The 20145-nt window shown below is 44.0% G+C and overlaps 1 protein-coding gene across 11 annotated transcripts in view; it reads left to right on the forward strand.

Annotated features, from left to right (window-relative positions):
- The window catches only part of LOC109882601 (type II inositol 3,4-bisphosphate 4-phosphatase), a 208558-nt gene that overhangs the window by 174437 nt on the left and 13976 nt on the right, over window positions 1–20145 (forward strand). For all 11 annotated transcript variants that reach the window (XR_004212011.1, XR_004212012.1, XM_031837926.1 and 8 more), the window contains 6 exons: window positions 2659–3012; window positions 5450–5597; window positions 11691–11866; window positions 15338–15461; window positions 16698–16824; window positions 18733–18873. Coding sequence is in view for 9 of the 11 variants with exons in the window: in XM_031837926.1 (XP_031693786.1) it covers window positions 2659–3012; window positions 5450–5597; window positions 11691–11866; window positions 15338–15461; window positions 16698–16824; window positions 18733–18873 (1070 nt within the window). In the remaining 2 variants the exon portion in view is untranslated. The remainder of the gene's footprint in view (window positions 1–2658; window positions 3013–5449; window positions 5598–11690; window positions 11867–15337; window positions 15462–16697; window positions 16825–18732; window positions 18874–20145) is intronic.

A 20145-nucleotide genomic window follows, 5' to 3' on the forward strand; every position in this document is an offset into this window, starting at 1 on the left:
GGTTGTGGGGAAGTGTGTGGGGTGGGGTTGTGGGGAAGTGTGTGGGGTGGGGTTGTGGGGAAGTGTGTGGGGTTGGGTTGTGGGGAAGTGTGTGGGGTTGGGTTGTGGGGAAGTGTGGGGTGGGGTTGTGGGGAAGTATGTGGGGTGGGGAAGTGTGGGGTGGGGTTGTGGGGAAGTGTGTGGGGAAGTGTGTGGGGTTGGGTTGTGGGGAAGTGTGTTGGGTTGTGGGGAAGTGTGTGGGGTTGGGTTGTGGGGAAGTGTGTGGGGTTGGGTTGTGGGGAAGTGTGTGAGGTTGGGTTGTGGGGAAGTGTGTGGGGTTGGGTTGTGGGGAAGTGTGTGGGGTTGGGTTGTGGGGAAGTGTGTGGGGTTGGGTTGTGGGGAAGTGTGTGCATGCGTGCATTTTTGTGCATGCGAGTATCCGTGTTGATAAAGTTTTCTCCTAATTGAAGTAAATGTGAACTTGCACCAAATGTTAATCAAGTTATGTATTTCAATCCAGAGTTATACCGCTCTAAAATGATTCATTGACAGTTATAATGTAATCTATATACTGTACATGATAGGCAGTTATGGAATGGAATGGAATCCCACTCTGTTACTGTTTGTTCACACATGTACTATTCAACCACCACCATAACCCTGTATGGTAAGGCCCTACAAGAAAGGCTGTCTGCCAAAACCAGGCCTCTATGACTCCCAGTGCTAGCAGGGGTTTTTGTTCTGTTTTGTTAATATACAGACATACAGATTGTTCCTTATCAGATCACTTTGCAGATATAAAACTGAAACAGATCCCTGAGAGAGGGGAGGGTCTTCCAGGAGCAACTACAGTCTAGATAGCCACTGAGGGACAAAGACACCATTCTCCAGTCTCGCACTGTTTCCGTACAAGCCCTCCAACATCCAAAGTGCCACCTACCCCTCTCTCACCTCAGAGATTCCTCTCAACCCTCTCTCACCTCAGAGAGGTGCACAGATTCCTCTCTACCTTCTCTCACCTCAGAGAGGTGCACAGATTCCTTTCTACCCTCTCTCACCTCAGAGATTCCTCTCAACCCTCTCTCACCTCAGAGAGGTACACAGATTCCTCTCTACTCTCTCACCTCAGAGAGGTACACAGATTCCTCTCTACCCTCTCTCACCTCAGAGAGGTGCACAGATTCCTCTCTACCCTCTCTCACCTCAGAGAGGTGCACAGATTCCTCTACCCTCTCACCTCAGAGAGGTACACAGATTCCTCTCTAACCTCTCTCACCTCAGAGTGGTGCACAGATTCCTCTACCCTCTCACCTCAGAGAGGTGCACAGATTCCTCTCTACCCTCTCTCACCCCAGAGAGGTGCACAGATTCCTCTCTACCTTCTCTCACCTCGGAGAGGTGCACAGATTCCTCTCAACCCTCTCTCACCTCAGAGAGATGCACAGATTCCTCTCTACCCTCTCTCACCTCAGAGAGGTGCACAGATTCCTCTACCCTCTCTCACCTCAGAGAGGTGCACAGATTCCTCTCTACCCTCTCTCATCTCAGAGAGGTGTACAGATTCCTCTCTACCCTCTCTCACCTCAGAGAGGTGCACAGATTCCTCTCTACCCTCTCTCACCTCAGAGAGGTGCACAGATTCCTCTCTACCCTCTCTCACCTCAGAGAGGTAAACAGATTCCTCTCTACCCTCTCACCTCAGAGAGGTGCACAGATTCCTCTCTACCCTATCACCTCAGAGAGGTAAACAGATTCCTCTCTACCCTCTCTCACCTCAGAGAGGTGCACAGATTCCTCTCTACCCTATCACCTCAGAGAGGTAAACAGATTCCTCTCTACCCTCTCTCACCTCAGAGAGGTGCACAGATTCCTCTCTACCCTATCACCTCAGAGAGGTACACAGATTCCTCTCCTACCCTCTCTCACCCCAGAGAGGTGCACAGATTCCTCTCTACCCTCTCTCACCCCAGAGAGGTGCACAGATTCCTCTCCTACCCTCTGGGTCATGTTTCAGGGGGTTAGTGGCAGCACGGGGAGAGATGCTCCAGGTGGGTTTCGTTTACTAACGTATGCCGCATTCATTTGTTCAATCTCTCATTGGTTCTCTTGTTCGCCTGTTCAAAGGATCTCTGCTCATGTGTCATATTAGACTGCATGTGGTTTGCTGTGGTAATAGAATTGCTTATTGCGATGCTAACTCAATTATTCCTGAGAGCCCTTATCTGTGGTGCCGGGGTACGAGCCGTCTTGGCTCTGGATGATCATCAGCATTCAGCAGCTTGTGAATTTGAGAACAAAGGAGGTAGCTACCCCTCGGAGGCGAGAGGGCTCACCGAGGAGTAATTGAAATGTTTCTTGTTGTTGATGTTGTTGCCGGTGCCTGGCGCCGGCGCTGGCAAACACGGAGGGGAAGGCTAGCGAGGAGGAAAGCTAATCTTCCATCACTCCTTCATTTTACTAGCCCCCTGAACACACCCACACACACACTCAGTTTTTGATGAACTCCTCAGTGATATCCCTCTCCCCTGTTCTCTGGCACTCTCATTCACCCTCTATCTCTTTTTCCTTTTGCCTCCCTTCCTCTCACTCTCACTCTGTCTCTGTCTGTATTTCTCCCTACCTCACCACCCTTCCATCCCCCTCATACAATCTCTCCCCCTTCCCTCTGATTTCTTGCAGACGGAGCAGTTTGTGCATGCGCTCAAAGATGAGCTGGTGAAGAGCGCCTTGCTGGCCCTCCACGCTGCACAGCCCGGCTATGTTACAAAGAACCAGAACCAGACCCTGCCAGGCCACCAGGGTCACAGCCACCAGGACCACCCTAGTCCCAGCCAGAGGGGTCAACAAGGCCAGATTCCACCCCAGAACCCAGGCCACAGTCCTGGGCAGCCATCGGCTACAGACAGCCCTGTGGTGGTGTGTAATAATGTGGATGGTGGCTCCCAGACGGCTCCCATCAGAGAAGACGGGCATGCTCCTCTGAAGTGCCAGGACTCCATACCGTGTCATAAGGAGTACGACGAGGAGGAATGGGCAAGTCCTGCTGTTTCTATACCATCCTCTCACTCTGTGTCTGCTCTGCTCTGTCTGTCTGTGGGTCTCAATCTCTGTCCCCCTTCTTCCTCTCTTTCAATTCAAGGGATTTATTGGCATGGGAAACGTATGTTAACATTGGCAAAACAAGTGAAATAAACTATTTAAAAAATTACAGTAAACATTACAGAAGAATAAAGACATTTCAAATGTCATATTATGTCTATATACAGTGTTGTAACAATGTGCAAATAGTAAAAGTACAAAAAGGAAAATAATCAAGCATAAATATGGGTTGTATTTACAATGGTGTTTGTTCTTCACCGGGTGCCCTTTTCTTGTGGCAACAGGTCACAAATCTTGCTGCTGTCATGGTACACTGGTATTTTACCCAATAGATATGGAAGTTTATCAAAATTGGATTTGTTTTTGAATTCTTTGTGGGTCTGTTTAATCTGAGGGAAATATGTGTCTCTAATATTGTCATACATTTGGCAGGAGGTTAGGAAGTGCAGCTAATTTTCCACCTCATTTTGTGGGCAGTGTGCACATAGCCTGTCTTCTCTTGAGTGCCAGGTCTGCCTACGGCGGCCTTTCTCAATATCAATGCTATGCTCACTGAGTCTGTACATAGTCAAAGCTCACTCACTCTCTCTGTCTCTCTCTCTGTCTCTTTCTCTCTCTCTCTCTCTCTCTCTCTCTCTCTCTCTCTCTCTCTCTCTCTCTCTCTCTCTGTCTCTCTCTCTCTCTCTCTCTCTCTCTCTCTCTCTCTCTCTCTCTCTGTCTCTCTCTGTCTCTCTCTCTCTGTCTCTCTCTCTCTGTCTCTCTCTCTCTGTCTCTCTCTCTCTGTCTCTCTCTCTCTCTGTGTCTCTCTCTGTCTCTCTCTCTCTGTCTCTCTCTCTCTCTCTGTCTCTCTCTCTGTCTCTCTCTCTCTGTCTCTCTCTCTGTCTCTCTCTGTCTCGCTCTGTCTCTCTCTCTCTCTGTCTCTCTCTCTCTGTCTCTCTCTCTCTGTCTCTCTCTCTCTGTCTCTCTCTCTCTGTCTCTCTCTCTCTGTCTCTCTCTCTGTCTCTCTCTCTCTCTCTGTCTCTCTCTGTCTCTCTCTCTCTGTCTCTCTCTCTCTCTCTGTCTCTCTCTCTGTCTCTCTCTGTCTCTCTCTCTGTCTCTCTCTGTCTCTCTCTCTGTCTCTCTCTGTCTCTCTCTCTGTCTCTCTCTGTCTCTCTCTGTCTCTCTCTCTCTGTCTCTCTCTCTCTCTCTCTGTCTGTCTCTCTCTGTCTCTCTCTCTCTCTCTCTGTCTCTCTCTCCCTCTTTCTCTCTCTCTCTGTCTCTCTCTCTCTGTCTCTCTCTCTCTGTCACTCTCTCTCTGTCACTCTGTCTGTCTGTCTCTCTGTCTCTGTCACTCTCTGTCTCTGTCAGTCTCTCTCTCCCTCTGCCAGTCTAAAAGTTGCTGTATCTGATGATAAACAATAGTTAATATCAGTTACAGAAGTCTTAAGAAACCGTGTGTGTGTGCGCGTGCCGTGTGTGCTAATAGAAACGATGGGGAATGAAGCCAGAGCTAACAGCAGGGACTTAGCCGGAGTCACACACTACAATTCCTAATCAGCCATCAAACAACTGTCTGCCTTTGAGAAGAGTTTAAAAACACTCACCTCTGAGACAAAGGACATCCAAACTGCACTCCAACACACACACACTAAGCCATGCTTGGCAAGCCTAATTACTTTCCCCAACAGGCAGAAAGTGAATAAATCAATTAAAAAAGGTGGGTATTATGAGGACAATACGAAACAGAGGAGTTTGGAGGCTTTCCACTCCGAAGTAGAAAAGCACTTTGAGAGTTATCACTTCAAGCAGGCTGCAATTGCCATCTACTGAGAGTAGAGAAATTCTTCATAGTGCTTCTGTGACCGATTTGATTTTGAGACAATGAAAGATAAAGGCTAGTAGAACTCTGGTCATAAGGGCTTTGAACAGCCAACGTCTAATCATACTCAAACCCACTGTAGTGGCCCAAGGCAGAGATATACATCCATATTTAACATGGTTGATATTATTTTTTACATTCTATGTTTTGGGATCAAATAGTACCTTGAACATCGTGGTTCGCTAACAGACAGGTGTGGAACATGGATTCATCTTCCAGACAGATCACATGGGGCGGCAGGGTAGACTAGTGGTTAGAGCGTTGGAATAGTAAACGAAAGGTTGCAAGATCGAATCCCCGAGCTGACAAGGTACAAATCTGTCATTCTGCCCCTGAACAAGGCAGTTAGCCTAGGAACAGTGGGTTGTCATTGAAAGTAAATCTTAACTGACTTGCCTAGTTAAATAAAATAAAAATAAACATGCAGATTGACCTCTTTCCCTCTCTCTCACACACACAAACACACACACACACACAGAGGCCAGGTGCTGATGTTGTGTTTGTCTCCTCTAGGACAGGGTATGGGCCGACGTGGCGAAGAGCCTCAACTGTGTCATCGCCATGGTGGACAAGCTCCAGGAGCAGGAACCAATCAACAACAACCAGGAACAACCAATCCCTAAGCAGGTCCTGGCTGACGTCATCACCTCCCACAACCCCGGTAAGAGTTTCACCGCTGAATGTGTCGTATATCAGAAAAACACGGCTCTACACCCATAACAAGGTCCTATAGCCTAGTCCCAGATCTATTGGTGTTGTCTTGCCATGTTGAGATCGCCTACATACAGTTATATAGTCCTGCAATACCAACCAGAAAGACTTCCATAGAGTCCTGGATGTATCTAGATGGCACAAGCTCTCGTCCTCGGTCTTAACTCCTTCTCACCATAGGGTGGCAGTCACGTCCCACTACAGCCAGTTGCAGTATTTGGTCTGCACAAAAATCTGCACACACACACACTCTCAGAAATGACAGAATGAAGCACAGGAGGTTGGTGGCACCTTAGTCGGGGAGGACGGGCTCGTGGTAATGACCGGAGCATACAGCTAAATGTGATGCCATTCTATTCGCTCCGTTCCAGCCGTTGTTATTATTATGAGCCTCCCTCCTCTCCGCAGCCTCCACTGGAATTAAGGTAAGAAGGAGAGAGTGCATAAATAACACATTGACCACAGAGAAGTGGAGCAAGGACCTCTTGTTATTTACGCTCTAGTGGTTAGAGCGTTGGACTAGTAACCGGAAGGTTGCAAGTTCAAACCCCCGAGCTGACAAGGTACAAATCTGTCGTTCTGCCCCTGAACAGGCAGTTAACACACTGTTCCTAAGCCGTCGTTGAAAATAAGAATTTGTTCTTAACTGACTTGCCTAGTTAAATAAAGGTAAAATTAAAAATTAAAAAGATGAGGTCGTGTCCCTACTACTGCCAAGTGGTTGGCAGATTGGTGCAGGCTTAAGTCTGACCGGGCGAAGGTGCTGGCTCCTGTATCAGGATAGTGTGCATGTTGGTGAATCATTAGTGTGTATGAGCATAGTGACACGTCTTTTTCCAAACATTCACAGAGGTCAGCAGGACCTGCAGCATTTTATTAAGGTAGAGAACAGACCACAGCGAGTAAACAGGACCTGCAGCATTTTATTAAGGTAGAGAACAGACCACAGCGAGTAAACAGGACCTGCAGCATTTTATTAAGGTAGAGAACAGACCACAGCGAGTAAACAGGACCTGCAGCATTTTATTAAGGTAGAGAACAGACCACAGCGAGTAAACAGGACCTGCAGCATTTTATTAAGGTAGAGAACAGACCACAGCGAGTAAACAGGACCTGCAGCATTTTATTAAGGTAGAGAACAGACCACAGCGAGTAAACAGGACCTGCAGCATTTTATTAAGGTAGAGAACAGACCACAGCGAGTAAACAGGACCTGCAGCATTTTATTAAGGTAGAGAACAGACCACAGCGAGTAAACAGGACCTGCAGCATTTTATTAAGGTAGAGAACAGACCACAGCGAGTAAACAGGACCTGCAGCATTTTATTAAGGTAGAGAACAGACCACAGCGAGTAAACAGGACCTGCAGCATTTTATTAAGGTAGAGAACAGACCACAGCGAGTAAACAGGACCTGCAGCATTTTATTAAGGTAGAGAACAGACCACAGCGAGTAAACAGGACCTGCAGCATTTTATTAAGGTAGAGAACAGACCACAGCGAGTAAACAGGACCTGCAGCATTTTATTAAGGTAGAGAACAGACCACAGCGAGTAAACAGGACCTGCAGCATTTTATTAAGGTAGAGAACAGACCACAGCGAGTAAACAGGACCTGCAGCATTTTATTAAGGTAGAGAACAGACCACAGCGAGTAAACAGGACCTGCAGCATTTTATTAAGGTAGAGAACAGACCACAGCGAGTAAACAGGACCTGCAGCATTTTATTAAGGTAGAGAACAGATGAGTTACTTTAAAGAAAAATGAAATTAATCCATGGACAACACTGCGGTGTCCTCCTGGCATAGCCACGGGAAGTAGTTTGGGGGTGGGTGCGCTGAAGACCTCTATATCGTCGGTCCACTAATACAGGACTGGTAAAGGCTCACTACACTACTTTTGTGATAAAAAAAAAGCTAAATGTATGAGTGTTTACCAGCATTTGTAGCTTCAGTCTGACAATTATCTGTACAAAACAGTTAATCGGATAATACCTGTGGAATATAAAAATACTTGCTTGATATACAGTACTGTGCAGAAGTTTTAAGCAGGTGCGGAAAATGCTGTAAAGTAAGAATGCTTTCAAAAATAGACATGTTAATAGATTATATTTATCAATTAACAAAATGCAAAGTGAGTGAACAGAAGAAAAATCTACATCAAATCAATATTTAGTGTGACCACCCTTTGCCTTCGAAACAGCATCAATTCTTCTAGGTACACTTGCACACAGTTCGATGCAACTCGGCAGGTAGGTTGGCCCAAACATCTTGGAGAACTAACTACAGTTCTTCTGTGGATTTAGGCAGCCTCAGGTGCTTCTCTCTCTTCATGTAATCCCAGACAGACTTGATGGTGTTGAGATCAGGGCTCTGTGGGGGCCATACCATCACTTCCAGGACTCCTTGTTATTCTTTACGCTGAAGATAGTTCTTAATGACTTTCGCTGTATGTTTGGGTTTGTTGTCATGCTGCAGAATAATTTTGGGGCCAATCAGATGCCTCCCTGATGGAATTGCATGATGGATAAGTATCTGCCTGTACTTCTCAGCATTGAGGAGACCAATAATTATGACCAAATCCCCAACTCCATTTGCAGAAATGCAGCCCCAAACTTGCAAGGAACCTCCACCATGCTTCATTGTTGCCTGCAGACCCTCATTCGTGTAACGCTCTTCAGCCCTTCTGCGAACAAACTGCCTTCTGCTACAGCCAAATATTTGACTCCTCAGTCAAGAGCACCTGCTGACATTTTTCTGCACCCCAGTTCCTGTGTTTTTGTGCATAGTTGAGTTGCTTGGCCTTGTTTCCACGTCGGAGGTATGGCTTTTTGGCCGCAAGTCTTCCATGAAGGCCACTTTTGACCAGACTTCTCAAGACAGTAGATGGGTGTACCATGGTCCCACTGGTTTCTGCCAATTCTGAGCTGATGGCACTGCTGAACATCTTCCCTTTGCGAAGGGAAGTAAGCGTGATATGTGTCTTTCATCTGCTGCAGTAAGTTTCCTTGGCCGACCACTGAGTCTACGGTCCTCAACGTTGCCCGTTTCTTTGTGCTTCTTCTAAAGAGCTTGGACATCTGGAAACCCCTGTCGGCCTTGACATTTCTGCCTGGAAACCCCTGTCTGCCTGGGAGACCTTGCTGATGCAGTATCACTACCTTGAGTCTTGTTGCTGTGCTCAGTCTTGACTTTTGACAGTAATCGGTCTTCAGCAACCTCACCTTGTTAGCTGAGTTTGGCTGTTCCTCACCCAGTTGTATTCCTCCTACACAGCTGTTTCTGTTTCAGTTAATGATTGTGTTTCAATCTACGTATTGCATTGATGATCATTAGCACCTGTTTGGTATAATTGTTTCATCATACACCTGACTATATGTCTACAAAATCCCTGACCTTGTGCAGTTGTACCTAGAAGAATTGATGCTGTTTTGAAGGCAAAGGGTGGTCACACCAAATATTGATTTGATGTAGATTTTTCTTCTGTTCACTCACTTTGCATTTTGTTAATTGATAAATATAATCTATTAACATGTCTATTTTTGAAAGCATTCTTACTTTGCAACATTATCTGCTAAAACTTTTGCACAGTACTGTATGTTTTCCAGTTTCTTGAAATACTTTGCAAATGCAACTTATTTCTATGTAAAAACTGAAATGGTCATCATTCCTTTTCCATTTTAATAGACATTTTATCCAGAACAACTTACAGTAGTGAGAGCATCCATTTTCATACTTTTTTGTACTGGTCCCCCGTGGGAATCAAACCCACAACCCTGACATTGCAAGCACCATGCTCTACCAACTGATCATCACAAACCACTTGATGTCTCAATGTACTTAATTACTGGATTCTGCATTGTTTTTCTTCATGGTGATGGAAAGTCAACAGGTACAAAGCTAGATGACCAGCCTATGTACAATACAGTAATGTACATTTACATTAAGTGGTTTGTAAGGATGGTAAATTAGTACTGCACAAAAATGGATTGTTATTCCATGTTAATTTGAAGGTAGGCCTTGAAATACATCCACAGGTACACCTCCAATTGACTCAAATAATGTCAGTTATCAGAGGCTTCTAAAGCCATGACATCATTTTCTGGAATTTTCTAAGCTGTTTATAGGCACAGTCAACTTAGTGTATGTAAACTTCTGACCCACTGGAATTGTGATACAGTGAATTAGTGAAGTCTGTAAACAATTGCTGGAAAATTACTTGTGTCATGCACAAAGTATATGTCCTAAGCGACTTGCCAAACTATAGTTTGTTAACAAGAAATTTGTGGAGTGGTTGAAAAACAAGTTTTAATGATTCCTACCTAAGTGTATGTAAACTTCCGACTTCAACTGTTTATCAGTCCACTCAGGAGTTTATATCAGTCCACTACAGAGGTTTATATCAGTCCACTACAGAGGTTTATATCAGTCCACTACAGAGGTCTATATCAGTCCACTACAGAGGTTTATATCAGTCCACTACAGAGGTTTATATCAGTCCACTACAGAGGTCTATATCAGTCCACTACAGAGGTTTATATCAGTCCACTACAGAGGTCTATATCAGTCCACTACAGAGGTCTATATCAGTCCACTACAGAGGTCTATATCAGTCCACTACAGAGGTCTATATCAGTCCACTACAGAGGTCTATATCAGTCCACTACAGAGGTCTATATCAGTCCACTACAGAGGTCTATATCAGTCCACTACAGAGGTCTATATGGTTGCTAATAATAGTAAAGGCCCAGTGCACTACTTTTGTGAGAAAAATATATTTTCAAAAAAGTATATATTTTTGTATTAATATATTTTGTTTTTATTCAGATTTTTAGGGGAAGCTGACCAGCCTCCTGGTCAGCTTTAGTCTGTCAAGCCAGACAAGCTCTTATCTTTTCACTTCTATGAAAACAGTCAGTCTGGGAATGTACCAAGAGACATGGAACAGTCATTATGAAACACCAGCCTCTTTGGTTCATACTGCAGTATCCAACAGTCATTATGAAACACCAGCCTCTTGGGTTCATACTGCAGTATCCAACAGTCATTATGAAACACCAGCCTCTTGGGTTCATACTGCAGTATCCACCAGTCATTATGAAACACCAGCCTCTTGGGTTCATACTGCAGTATCCACCAGTCATTATGAAACACCAGCCTCTTGGGTTCATACTGCAGTATCCACCAGTCATTATGAAACACCAGCCTCTTGGGTTCATACTGCATTATCCACCAGTCATTATGAAACACCAGCCTCTTGGGTTCATACTGCAGTATCCACCAGTCATTATGAAACACCAGCCTCTTGGGTTCATACTGCAGTATCCACCAGTCATTATGAAACACCAGCCTCTTGGGTTCATACTGCAGTATCCACCAGTCATTATGAAACACCAGCCTCTTGGGTTCATACTGCAGTATCCACCAGTCATTATGAAACACCAGCCTCTTGGGTTCATACTGCAGTATCCACCAGTCATTATGAAACACCAGCCTCTTGGGTTCACTCCACTTGACTACTACATTCCACTACATTCTCAAACCTCACTAAAGCTGGATGGACTTTCTGCCTTGACCCCTACCTTGACCCCTACCTTGACCCCTACCTTGACCCCACTGATGTTTGACATATGTTTGCTTCAGATACGTTTTGAATCCACAATTGTTTCTAAATTGGAGACCCTAGAAGCTAAACAAACCGTCCAAACTATCTAAACTATGAACAAACAATGATCTATCTTGTAAGAAATATGTAACTAATTAGATGTGTTAGAGCTGCAACCAGCTGCAAAACTTTTCTCAAACATTTAAACAAACCACTGAAAGGGTTTTCAATCCTTGGAGAACATACCGTAACTGAAGTTTTGAAACATTTTTCAGGACGGCAACTTAACATTTTCATTTTCATTTCATGCTGATGCATTTCTAGGCTCCTTAATCAGCACAACTAAAGATGTAGAGAAATCAGGACACATCAAGATTCCAACATAAACTGTGTAATATATGGTTCTCATGCCTTCTGACATGTCTCTCTGTATGTTGCAGAAGGGGATTGGCGGGAGCAGCTCTGCCCTCTGGTGGTGAGGTTGAAGGAGTGCGTCGTGGAGGTGGTGGTGCGGGCCAGGAGGGCCATGACCTTCGTCCTGCTGCAGGAGGCGGCCTGCAGCATCCCCCAGGGACTGTTCCTCAAGCAGAGGAGGGATGTGGTCTTCAGTCAGGCGGTAGGTGGCCACCTGTGAAATGAGGACTCCACTTTAGAAGCAGCCTCAAGATATTTGGTGCAATTGATTTGTCATGTCAAGGCTCTTTAACCAATGCCAACGTTTTTCAGCTGTTAGGAAGCTAGTTATGATGTACAGTATCAAACCACCATTCAACGGCATGTGCTTGTTTACATAATTTACACAAGAGATTAGTTAGCATTTCACTGACTATGTTTCTACTGAAACACAGCTCCTAATCCTAACATATGCAGTAATTGGAAGTGATCCAGCAAGTCTTCGAAACTGATCCGGCAGCAGCTCAGACTACTTGCAGGAAAATTACATTCAGAGGTTGTTTGAATTACCTTGTGACCTAGATAAACAAGTCTTTTATCAGCTGATAATGCCTTAGGATGTCATAATGTTCCATACATAATCTCTGCAGCAGGGGGTCAACTCAGTCCTCAGTTGGGCGGTAGGCTTTTGTGTGAATTAGGGCTGAACCCCATTAGTTGACTGGAATGACATGGGCCTCTGCATTTATTTTGAGCCAAGGGTTTCTGTAATTACACAAAGACAAATATAATTGTGCCCATCTCAGTGAACTAACCCATTGCGAAGGCCTAGACTAAAAGCCAATGTATGTTTGATCTGAAAATGTGTGTCAATGCAGAGCTTTTTGTTTTATGTTGCTCTGTCTGTATGCTATGTCTTGCTTGTCCTATGTTGCTATGTCTTGCTTGTTCTATGTTGCTATTGTCTATATTGTAATTGTTTTTAATAACCTGCCCAGGGACTGCGGTTGAAAATTAGCCGGCTGGCTAAAACCGGCACTTTTACTGAAATGTTGATTAATGTGCACTGTCCCTGTAAAAATAAAAATAAACTCAAACTCAAACTCAGATTGTGTTTATACAGGGTGTACCGGCCCCAACTACCGTCAACCAATCATGTCAATGCAGAGCTATACAGAGCCCTCTGCATTGTTACAACATTTAAGAGGTGCATGGCGATGTGGTACAGAGCTCGACTTGGCCTCTGCGTGCCTCTGGAGGCTCCATAATTGCCTCACACCTTCCATATGGAGCCTCCAGAGGCACGCAGAGTTTGAGTTTATTTTTATTTTTACAGGGACAGTGCACATTAATCAACATTTCAGTAAAAGTGCCGGTTTTAGCCAGCCGGCTAATTTTCAACCGCAGTCCCTGGGCAGGTTATTAAAAACAATTACAATATAGACAATAGCAACATAGAACAAGCAAGACATAGCAACATAGGACAAGCAAGACATAGCATACAGACAGAGCAACATAAAACAAAAAGCAGCAAGACAAAATTCATAAAAGCAACAAAGTGTTTCCACACCTCACAAGCTACAGACAACAGACAACATGGAGAGCGGCAACACACAGCTAGGGACCATGTTCACAAATCTGATTGACCTTTAGCCATGTCTTCAAGCATTTTGTGAAAGTGTGATATGTGGTGCAGTTATGTGTGTCTGATGGCAGTGTATTCCAGACATGGGAAGCTCTCACAGAGACTGCAGATTTACTAAAGGTGCTTTTCCTTAGGGGAACTATACAGTCACCTCTCATGGCAGACCTTGTGGATCTGCTGCCATATGTCTGGGTTTCTCACTTCCTTGACAACTTCCTTCACAACAGCTCTTCACTGCTCCGTGAAGCTCAAGAAGTATGAATGCCCTGACTTCTGCAGAGGCCGTATCACAGTAAATGCTGCATGGACAATGCAGACGTTGGATTGACCATGCAGCACCCAGATGCACAATGCACTTCTCTCTCCAGAATGAGCTCTCTCCCGTCAATTTGTGCACATTCATTTATCTCAACTTCATTGTGTGTATTGCTTACGGTTGGTTGTTAGTGTATATCCCGTTTCATTACATATATCACCAGTAGTACATTTACCATCATTAATTCCTATCATTTCTAATATACAATGTTTGTTCCAGTCTTCCTGTTCTCATTGTCGGAGTGGGCACATTGTTTGCAGAGCACACAACCTGTGCTACACTGAGAAACACATTTTGGTTCATTCCATTCCATTGAACAGTTTTGTCTATTCAATATATTCATTGTCTTTTGTTTGGAGCGTTCCTGTCAATGTTGAGTAAGGACGCGCATCTGATTGTGCATAGAAGTATATACGCCTGCAAATGTAGGCCTATAAATGTGCCCATTTGGGGATCTGATAGTATTTCTGATTGGCTCAATACACCACCCCTAATGAGCTGTGGAGCTTCTCAAAGTAACGTTTTCTTCACCTCAAACAGCAAGCAAACTGTCTTTTTTGTGTTTTACATCCGTTGAGAATGACAAAAGTTCCTCAATGTATTTGAAAAATCTTCCCAGCTCTCTCCCTTTTGGGAAAAATGTTGTGATCTGATCCAGTGCAAACATCATAAAATAGTTCTACCTGATTACTCAGTGCTTGACTTGGACTTAAATAGGTTCCCGTACTCATTTTGGGTGCTGCTACTGTTTTATATTTAGGCGCAGGAGCTCCACAATACTTTTGACATAATATTCACAAGCATTAGAACATTCTAGGTGCTGCTTCTCAGCTCCGGTGAGCTCCTGCCCAAGTCAAGCACTGCATCTTATCCTGTGCGCAAATACCCTACAGCTGTGTCTGTCTCCAGCTCACTGGAAACTCTAAGGGCCCCAGAATATTTTATACAATGTTGCAAGTTCCCTAGCATTAGCTTCCAGCCAGACCAAGTTAATAGTTGATACAATGTTTCAAGTTCGTTGCAGACAGGCAATGCATAGCCAATGTGATTAATAGGATATTTTTTTATCATGATATTTTCTATCTGCGGGCTGCAATGAAGATGCTATTATAAATGAAATGAAAGTCTTCCACGTAAATGTGCATAGAATAACTATAACTGGCACACAGATCAGTAGAAAGGGTAAGATAAATTGGCATTCCACATGAGAAAGGTTGCAGGCTCCTCGTGTAGATTATTACCGGCAACTTCAGGAGAGTAACGGACGATTCTGCAAAATCCAGCAGGAGCGAGAGAATGGTTGGGTCAGGTTAAGTTTTTTTTCTCCTGGTTATCTAGATCTTTGGCTCCCTCTTGAGTAATTAGTGTGTTATTTAATCAAACAGTAAGCTTAAAGCATCAGACAAGCTCAATGCATATAGTTGATTTTATTGAAACACATAGGTTTGTGCCTTTATATGGAAAAATACACGTAAAGAAATGTAGACCAATTGATTGGTCGAAAGAACAGATGACTTTTGGTCGACCAAGGTTTTTTGAGGGCGGGGACTGCCCTAGTGTGAATGCCTTACCCTTTGCCCAACTGGATACAGAGATAATAATATAAGTGGATGATGTGAATAAATTATGTAGTGTGCCGTGTTGCTTTTTGATTGAACCCTGACGATGTGCCGTGTTGCTTTATGATTGAACCCTGTGTGTGTGTGTGTGTGTGTGTGTGTGTGTGTGTACAGCTAGCTGCGTTGGCGTGTGGTTTCGTCATGAGGCTGTACGCAGGGATGGAGGATAAGGGCTTCCTCAGGCAGCTCCACCTAGTGGGCCTGGTGGCACAGTTTGAAAGCCTGCTAAGCACCTACAGTGAGTACTCTAGTAGGGTCAAAGGTCAACTGTCTTACACACTGATCTAAGGTCTGTTTTTGCATTTCCACCCCTAACAGTGGAGTTTAAGATTGAGGGAAGGTAAGCTCATCCGAGATATGTGTCTAAGGGTAACTTTTACCTAAAGGATTTCCCAATTTGAAAGGTCCTTCAAGACTAACAAAGAGTACAGGAAGTTGTATAACATGCTTTTATACAAGTAATGCACAGTTAATAAAAATGGTACCATTTGATAATATTTTGTACCATTTGTCATAATTGTGCATTACCATGATAGAATCTGTAATGCAGTTTAAAACCATTATATTTCCATGATCCACATCTATACCATTGTATAAATTAGGCAATACCATGGTATTATTTAGGTGCATGGCAGTACCATCATACTTCAAAGCTAAAACCATGGTACATTTCCATGATTCAGATCTATACCATGGTATAAATTATGAAATACCATGGTCATATTTAGGTACAATGGTAATTTCATGGTAGTACCATCATACTTCAAGGCTAAAACCATGGTACATTTCCGAGAGTGAAAATACAATAAGGTTACCATGGTTATGAATTAAAGTACCATAGTGGTACCATGGTACATTTTTGTAAGGGATAGTTTGAAGGCATGTACTGCAGACAGATTATCTGGTTACCATGGAGACGGCCTGATTCACTGACTAAAAGTCTCATCAAAGAGAGAGAACTTCTACGATAACAAACCACGTTTCATGTAGTTACTTTCTTCTGAACTTGTTTATGGTACTTTCTAGTACGTCAAGCTAGTTTACAGAGTATCTAGCTAACTAGCCAGTTAGCTCTGTAGCTATGAATTGTTAATCTTCCATTGTTTAGCGAAGTAGCTAGCTGGTTGAGGTTTTCCTTTTGTAACCAGGACAGATTTAAGCAACAATCACCTCCCTAAATGCTGTTTACATTGATATCCATACTGAAAGAAGCAGTTATGGACCTCATGGGCACCCTTATCTTTTCACTTAATTTTAGGGGGAATTCACCATAAAATGATTTGTGCCAGTGACTTAAAGTTAAGGAAACTTTAAGTTAATTTTCCCCTCATTTCCCTTAAGGTGTTTTATGCAAATTTGCCCTATTGCCCGTTTTGTTGCCCAGTGTATTTCTCCTACTATGACCAGAACAGATTGTCTACTTCAAGCGAACAGGAAGTAACCTCTAATTGACTAATTGGTGTTGCTGTTACAGGTGAGGAGATTGGCATGCTGGAGGACATGGAGGTGGGCATCTCAGACCTGCACCGGGTGGCCTTCAAGATCACCCAGGCCAAGACAGACGACCCCTGTGACCTGCAACCTGTAGTCATCGGCAGGCGGTGAGACTCTATTACCCAGCATCCTTTAACCAGTGGTTTTGTCATTACATGGGAGATTACATAGTGTGAAATAGTTTTTTTTTTTTTAGATCAGCTTGGGGACTTCATACATCATATCATACTGTAATGCAGAGTAATACATCATTATTGATCCAACTTGCCAAATTGTTTTATCAGGTGTATAGTTTTTCCTATTCTCTCTTGGACAGATCTCCGTAAACATAACTGGTACCGTATAATCTGTCGGGAAGAAATGGGATGGGTGGGATAATGTAGTAGCAGTAGTTGCTGTGTTTGGGTTTTTCGTCATTGGTCATTTGGAAAATCACGATTTCGCAGGTGTTAGCATCTTTCAAATTTAGAAAGGGGAGTGCGTCTAAGTAGTCCTTAGACTACTGGCGCAGTAGTCTAAGGCACTGCATCGCAGTGCTAGCTGTGCCACCAGAGATTCTGGGTTCGAGCCCAGGCTCTGTCGCAGCCGGATGCGACCGGGAGGCCCATGGGGCGGCGCACAATTGGCCCAGCGTAGTTAGGGAGGGTTTGGCCGCCAAGGATATCCTTGTCTCATTGCGCACTAGCGACTCCTGTGGTGGGCCGGACGCAGTGCACGCTGACCAGGTCGCCAGGTGTACGGTGTTTCCTCCGACACATTGGTGGCTTCCGGGTTGGATGTGCACTGTGTCAAGAAGCAGTACGGCTTGGTTGGGTTGTGTTTCGGAGGACGCATGGCTCTCGACCTTCGCCTCTCCCGAGTCCGTACGGGAATGCAGCGATGAGACAAGTCTGTTACTACTACCAATTGGATACCACGAAATTGGGGAGAAAAAAAAGAAAGGGGAGGGCACATTTGGCCTGTAACTTTTAAAAAGATGGTGGAGCTCCTCGTTCTGGTTCCGCTCCTCGTTCTAGCATCTCTTCTCTTAACACTTATGGACCCAGAACTTAATCGAGCAGCTGACCAATTACATGAGACTTTAGTTCTGGGTTAACCGAGATTCAGCTTTTCCTATTTCACCAATTCTATCTACTGATTGAGGTGGTATAGATGGTAGTCTAATTATTCCAAAAGCAGTAGACATACTGCAGCGAATTTGGGAGGTAACCAGGGTTGAAAAGTCCTTAAAAACATTTATTTTCCATCTGAGAATAATGAATAGGTTACAGTGAGCCATTTCCAGTTATCCAGGCTAATCTACTTCAAGTCGATTGTAATAATAAAACACCTGTATTTAATTGGTCGTGGCTCGTATCATTATTTGGAAATATTCCACTGAAGCCTGACTGTGTTTGTTTAAACAACTGATCCTGTATCTCAGTAATGGGAGTAGCAACACATTTGTCTCAATGCTGACGTGTGCTGTTAACCAGTAAACCTGTCAGATGGGTAATAAATAGTAATGTAATACTATCAGACCAATCAGTGCCATGTCAAGGTCCAGTGAAAGTTGTGTGGACATCACAACATCCTACTTACTGTAACTTCAGACTCCACCAAGCCTCTGTTCAGGCTTGTGCTCAGATTTGAAGTGTTAAAAGAATGGGTGAGAAGTGCTTCAAAGTTGGTATGTGATGTCTTGATGTTCACGCATATCAAATCTCTGTTTACACTTTCTCTTTCACCCTTCCTTCCTTCCTTCCTTCCTTCCTTCCTTCCTTCCTTCCTTCCTTCCTTCCTTCCTTCCTTCCTTCCTTCCTTCCTTCCTTCCTTCCTTCCTTCCTTCCTTCCTTCCTTCCTTCCTTCCTTCCTTCCTTCCTTCCTTCCTTCCTTCCTTCCTTACTTCCTTACTTCCTTACTTCCTTCCTTCCTTCCTTCCTTCGTACCTCCAACTCTCTCTCTTTCCCCTCCTCCCATTCTTCCTTCCTATCCCTCTCTCCTTCCCTCTCTCCCTCCCGCCTACCTCCCTCCAGCGACCATTATACTGTAGAAGTGCCATTACCACGGCTGGCCTTCCAGACGTTACCCCATGAGATCAAAGAGGGCAAGGCGTTGCAGGTTTACCCGGTGCTCTTCAACGTGGGAATCAACGAACAGCAGACAATAGCAGACAGGTACCGGAACACTTTTCTCTTTTACGGGCGAATCATATCTTCCACTTTAGTTACAAATGTTCACTTATTCTCCCATTGACATCAGTTCATGATTAAGTGACATTTTGACTGAAGTAGAAGTTCAGTCAACCAGCCTTTACTGATCCCTCAGTTTCTTCTGTTACACACTATGGGAGAAAAAACATTTGTTTTGGATGAGATAATGTTGTCTATAGTCATTTCCCATCATGCTCCCAAGGTCATTGTCACCCAGTGTAATGTTATCGCCTTTGGAGCATCGAATAGGATTGTTTCTATCCAGCCAGTAAGCCTGGTTTGAGACAGGATATTGTGGCCATGATGTTAGGCTCACATTCAGAAAGAAACTGTGTTAGTGGTCATTTATTGCAATCATTTCAAGACTGCCAGACCTAAGTCACTTCTGGAATGCACACGATCAGTCTCACTGACCCGTAACTTTCACCCAAGTCTGTGATATCTCAGACTTGGGTGAATGATGCACCATGCCATAGAGATCCGGCATTTACAAAATCACACTGATTGCCGTAACGGGGGGGTGCTATAGTAATCAACTGACATTCCAAATTGCACAAGCATGTCTCCTGTTCCGTCATAAAATGTGATTCATATATGCAGCCTCTCATGACCAACAAGTTTCTCATAAGGACCTGGTTTTTCTGCTAATTAGACTTTTTTCCCTACCAAACTTTGAACAAGCATATCTACCACAACGACCTATATCATTTCGGTACTTAAAATGAAATTATGCAATAATTGTCACTAACTGACATAAGAAGGAGCGCTCTGTCATTCGTGGGGGACAACAGGTTTACTGTAGACTTGTTCTCTCTTTCTCCCTGTACAGATTAACTTGTCCTTTCAGGTTCTCTTTCTCCCTGTACAGATTAATTTGTCCTTTCAGGTTCTCTTTCTCCCTGTACAGATTAATTTGTCCTTTCAGGTTCTCTTTCTCCCTGTACAGAATAACTTGTCCTTTCAGGTGCTCTTTCTCCCTGTACAGATTAATTTGTCCTTTCAGGTTCTCTTTCTCCCTGTACAGATTAACTTGTCCTTTCAGGTTCTCTTTCTCCCTGTACAGATTAACTTGTCCTTTCAGGTTCTCTTTCTCCCTGTACAGATTAATTTGTCCTTTCAGGTGCTCTTTCTCCCTGTACAGCTTAACTTGTCCTTTCAGGTTCTCTTTCTCCCTGTACAGATTAATTTGTCCTTTCAGGTGCTCTTTCTCCCTGTACAGATTAACTTGTCCTTTCA

The sequence above is a fragment of the Oncorhynchus kisutch genome, linkage group LG12 (assembly GCF_002021735.2).
Source record: "Oncorhynchus kisutch isolate 150728-3 linkage group LG12, Okis_V2, whole genome shotgun sequence".
Taxonomy (NCBI): domain Eukaryota; kingdom Metazoa; phylum Chordata; class Actinopteri; order Salmoniformes; family Salmonidae; genus Oncorhynchus; species Oncorhynchus kisutch.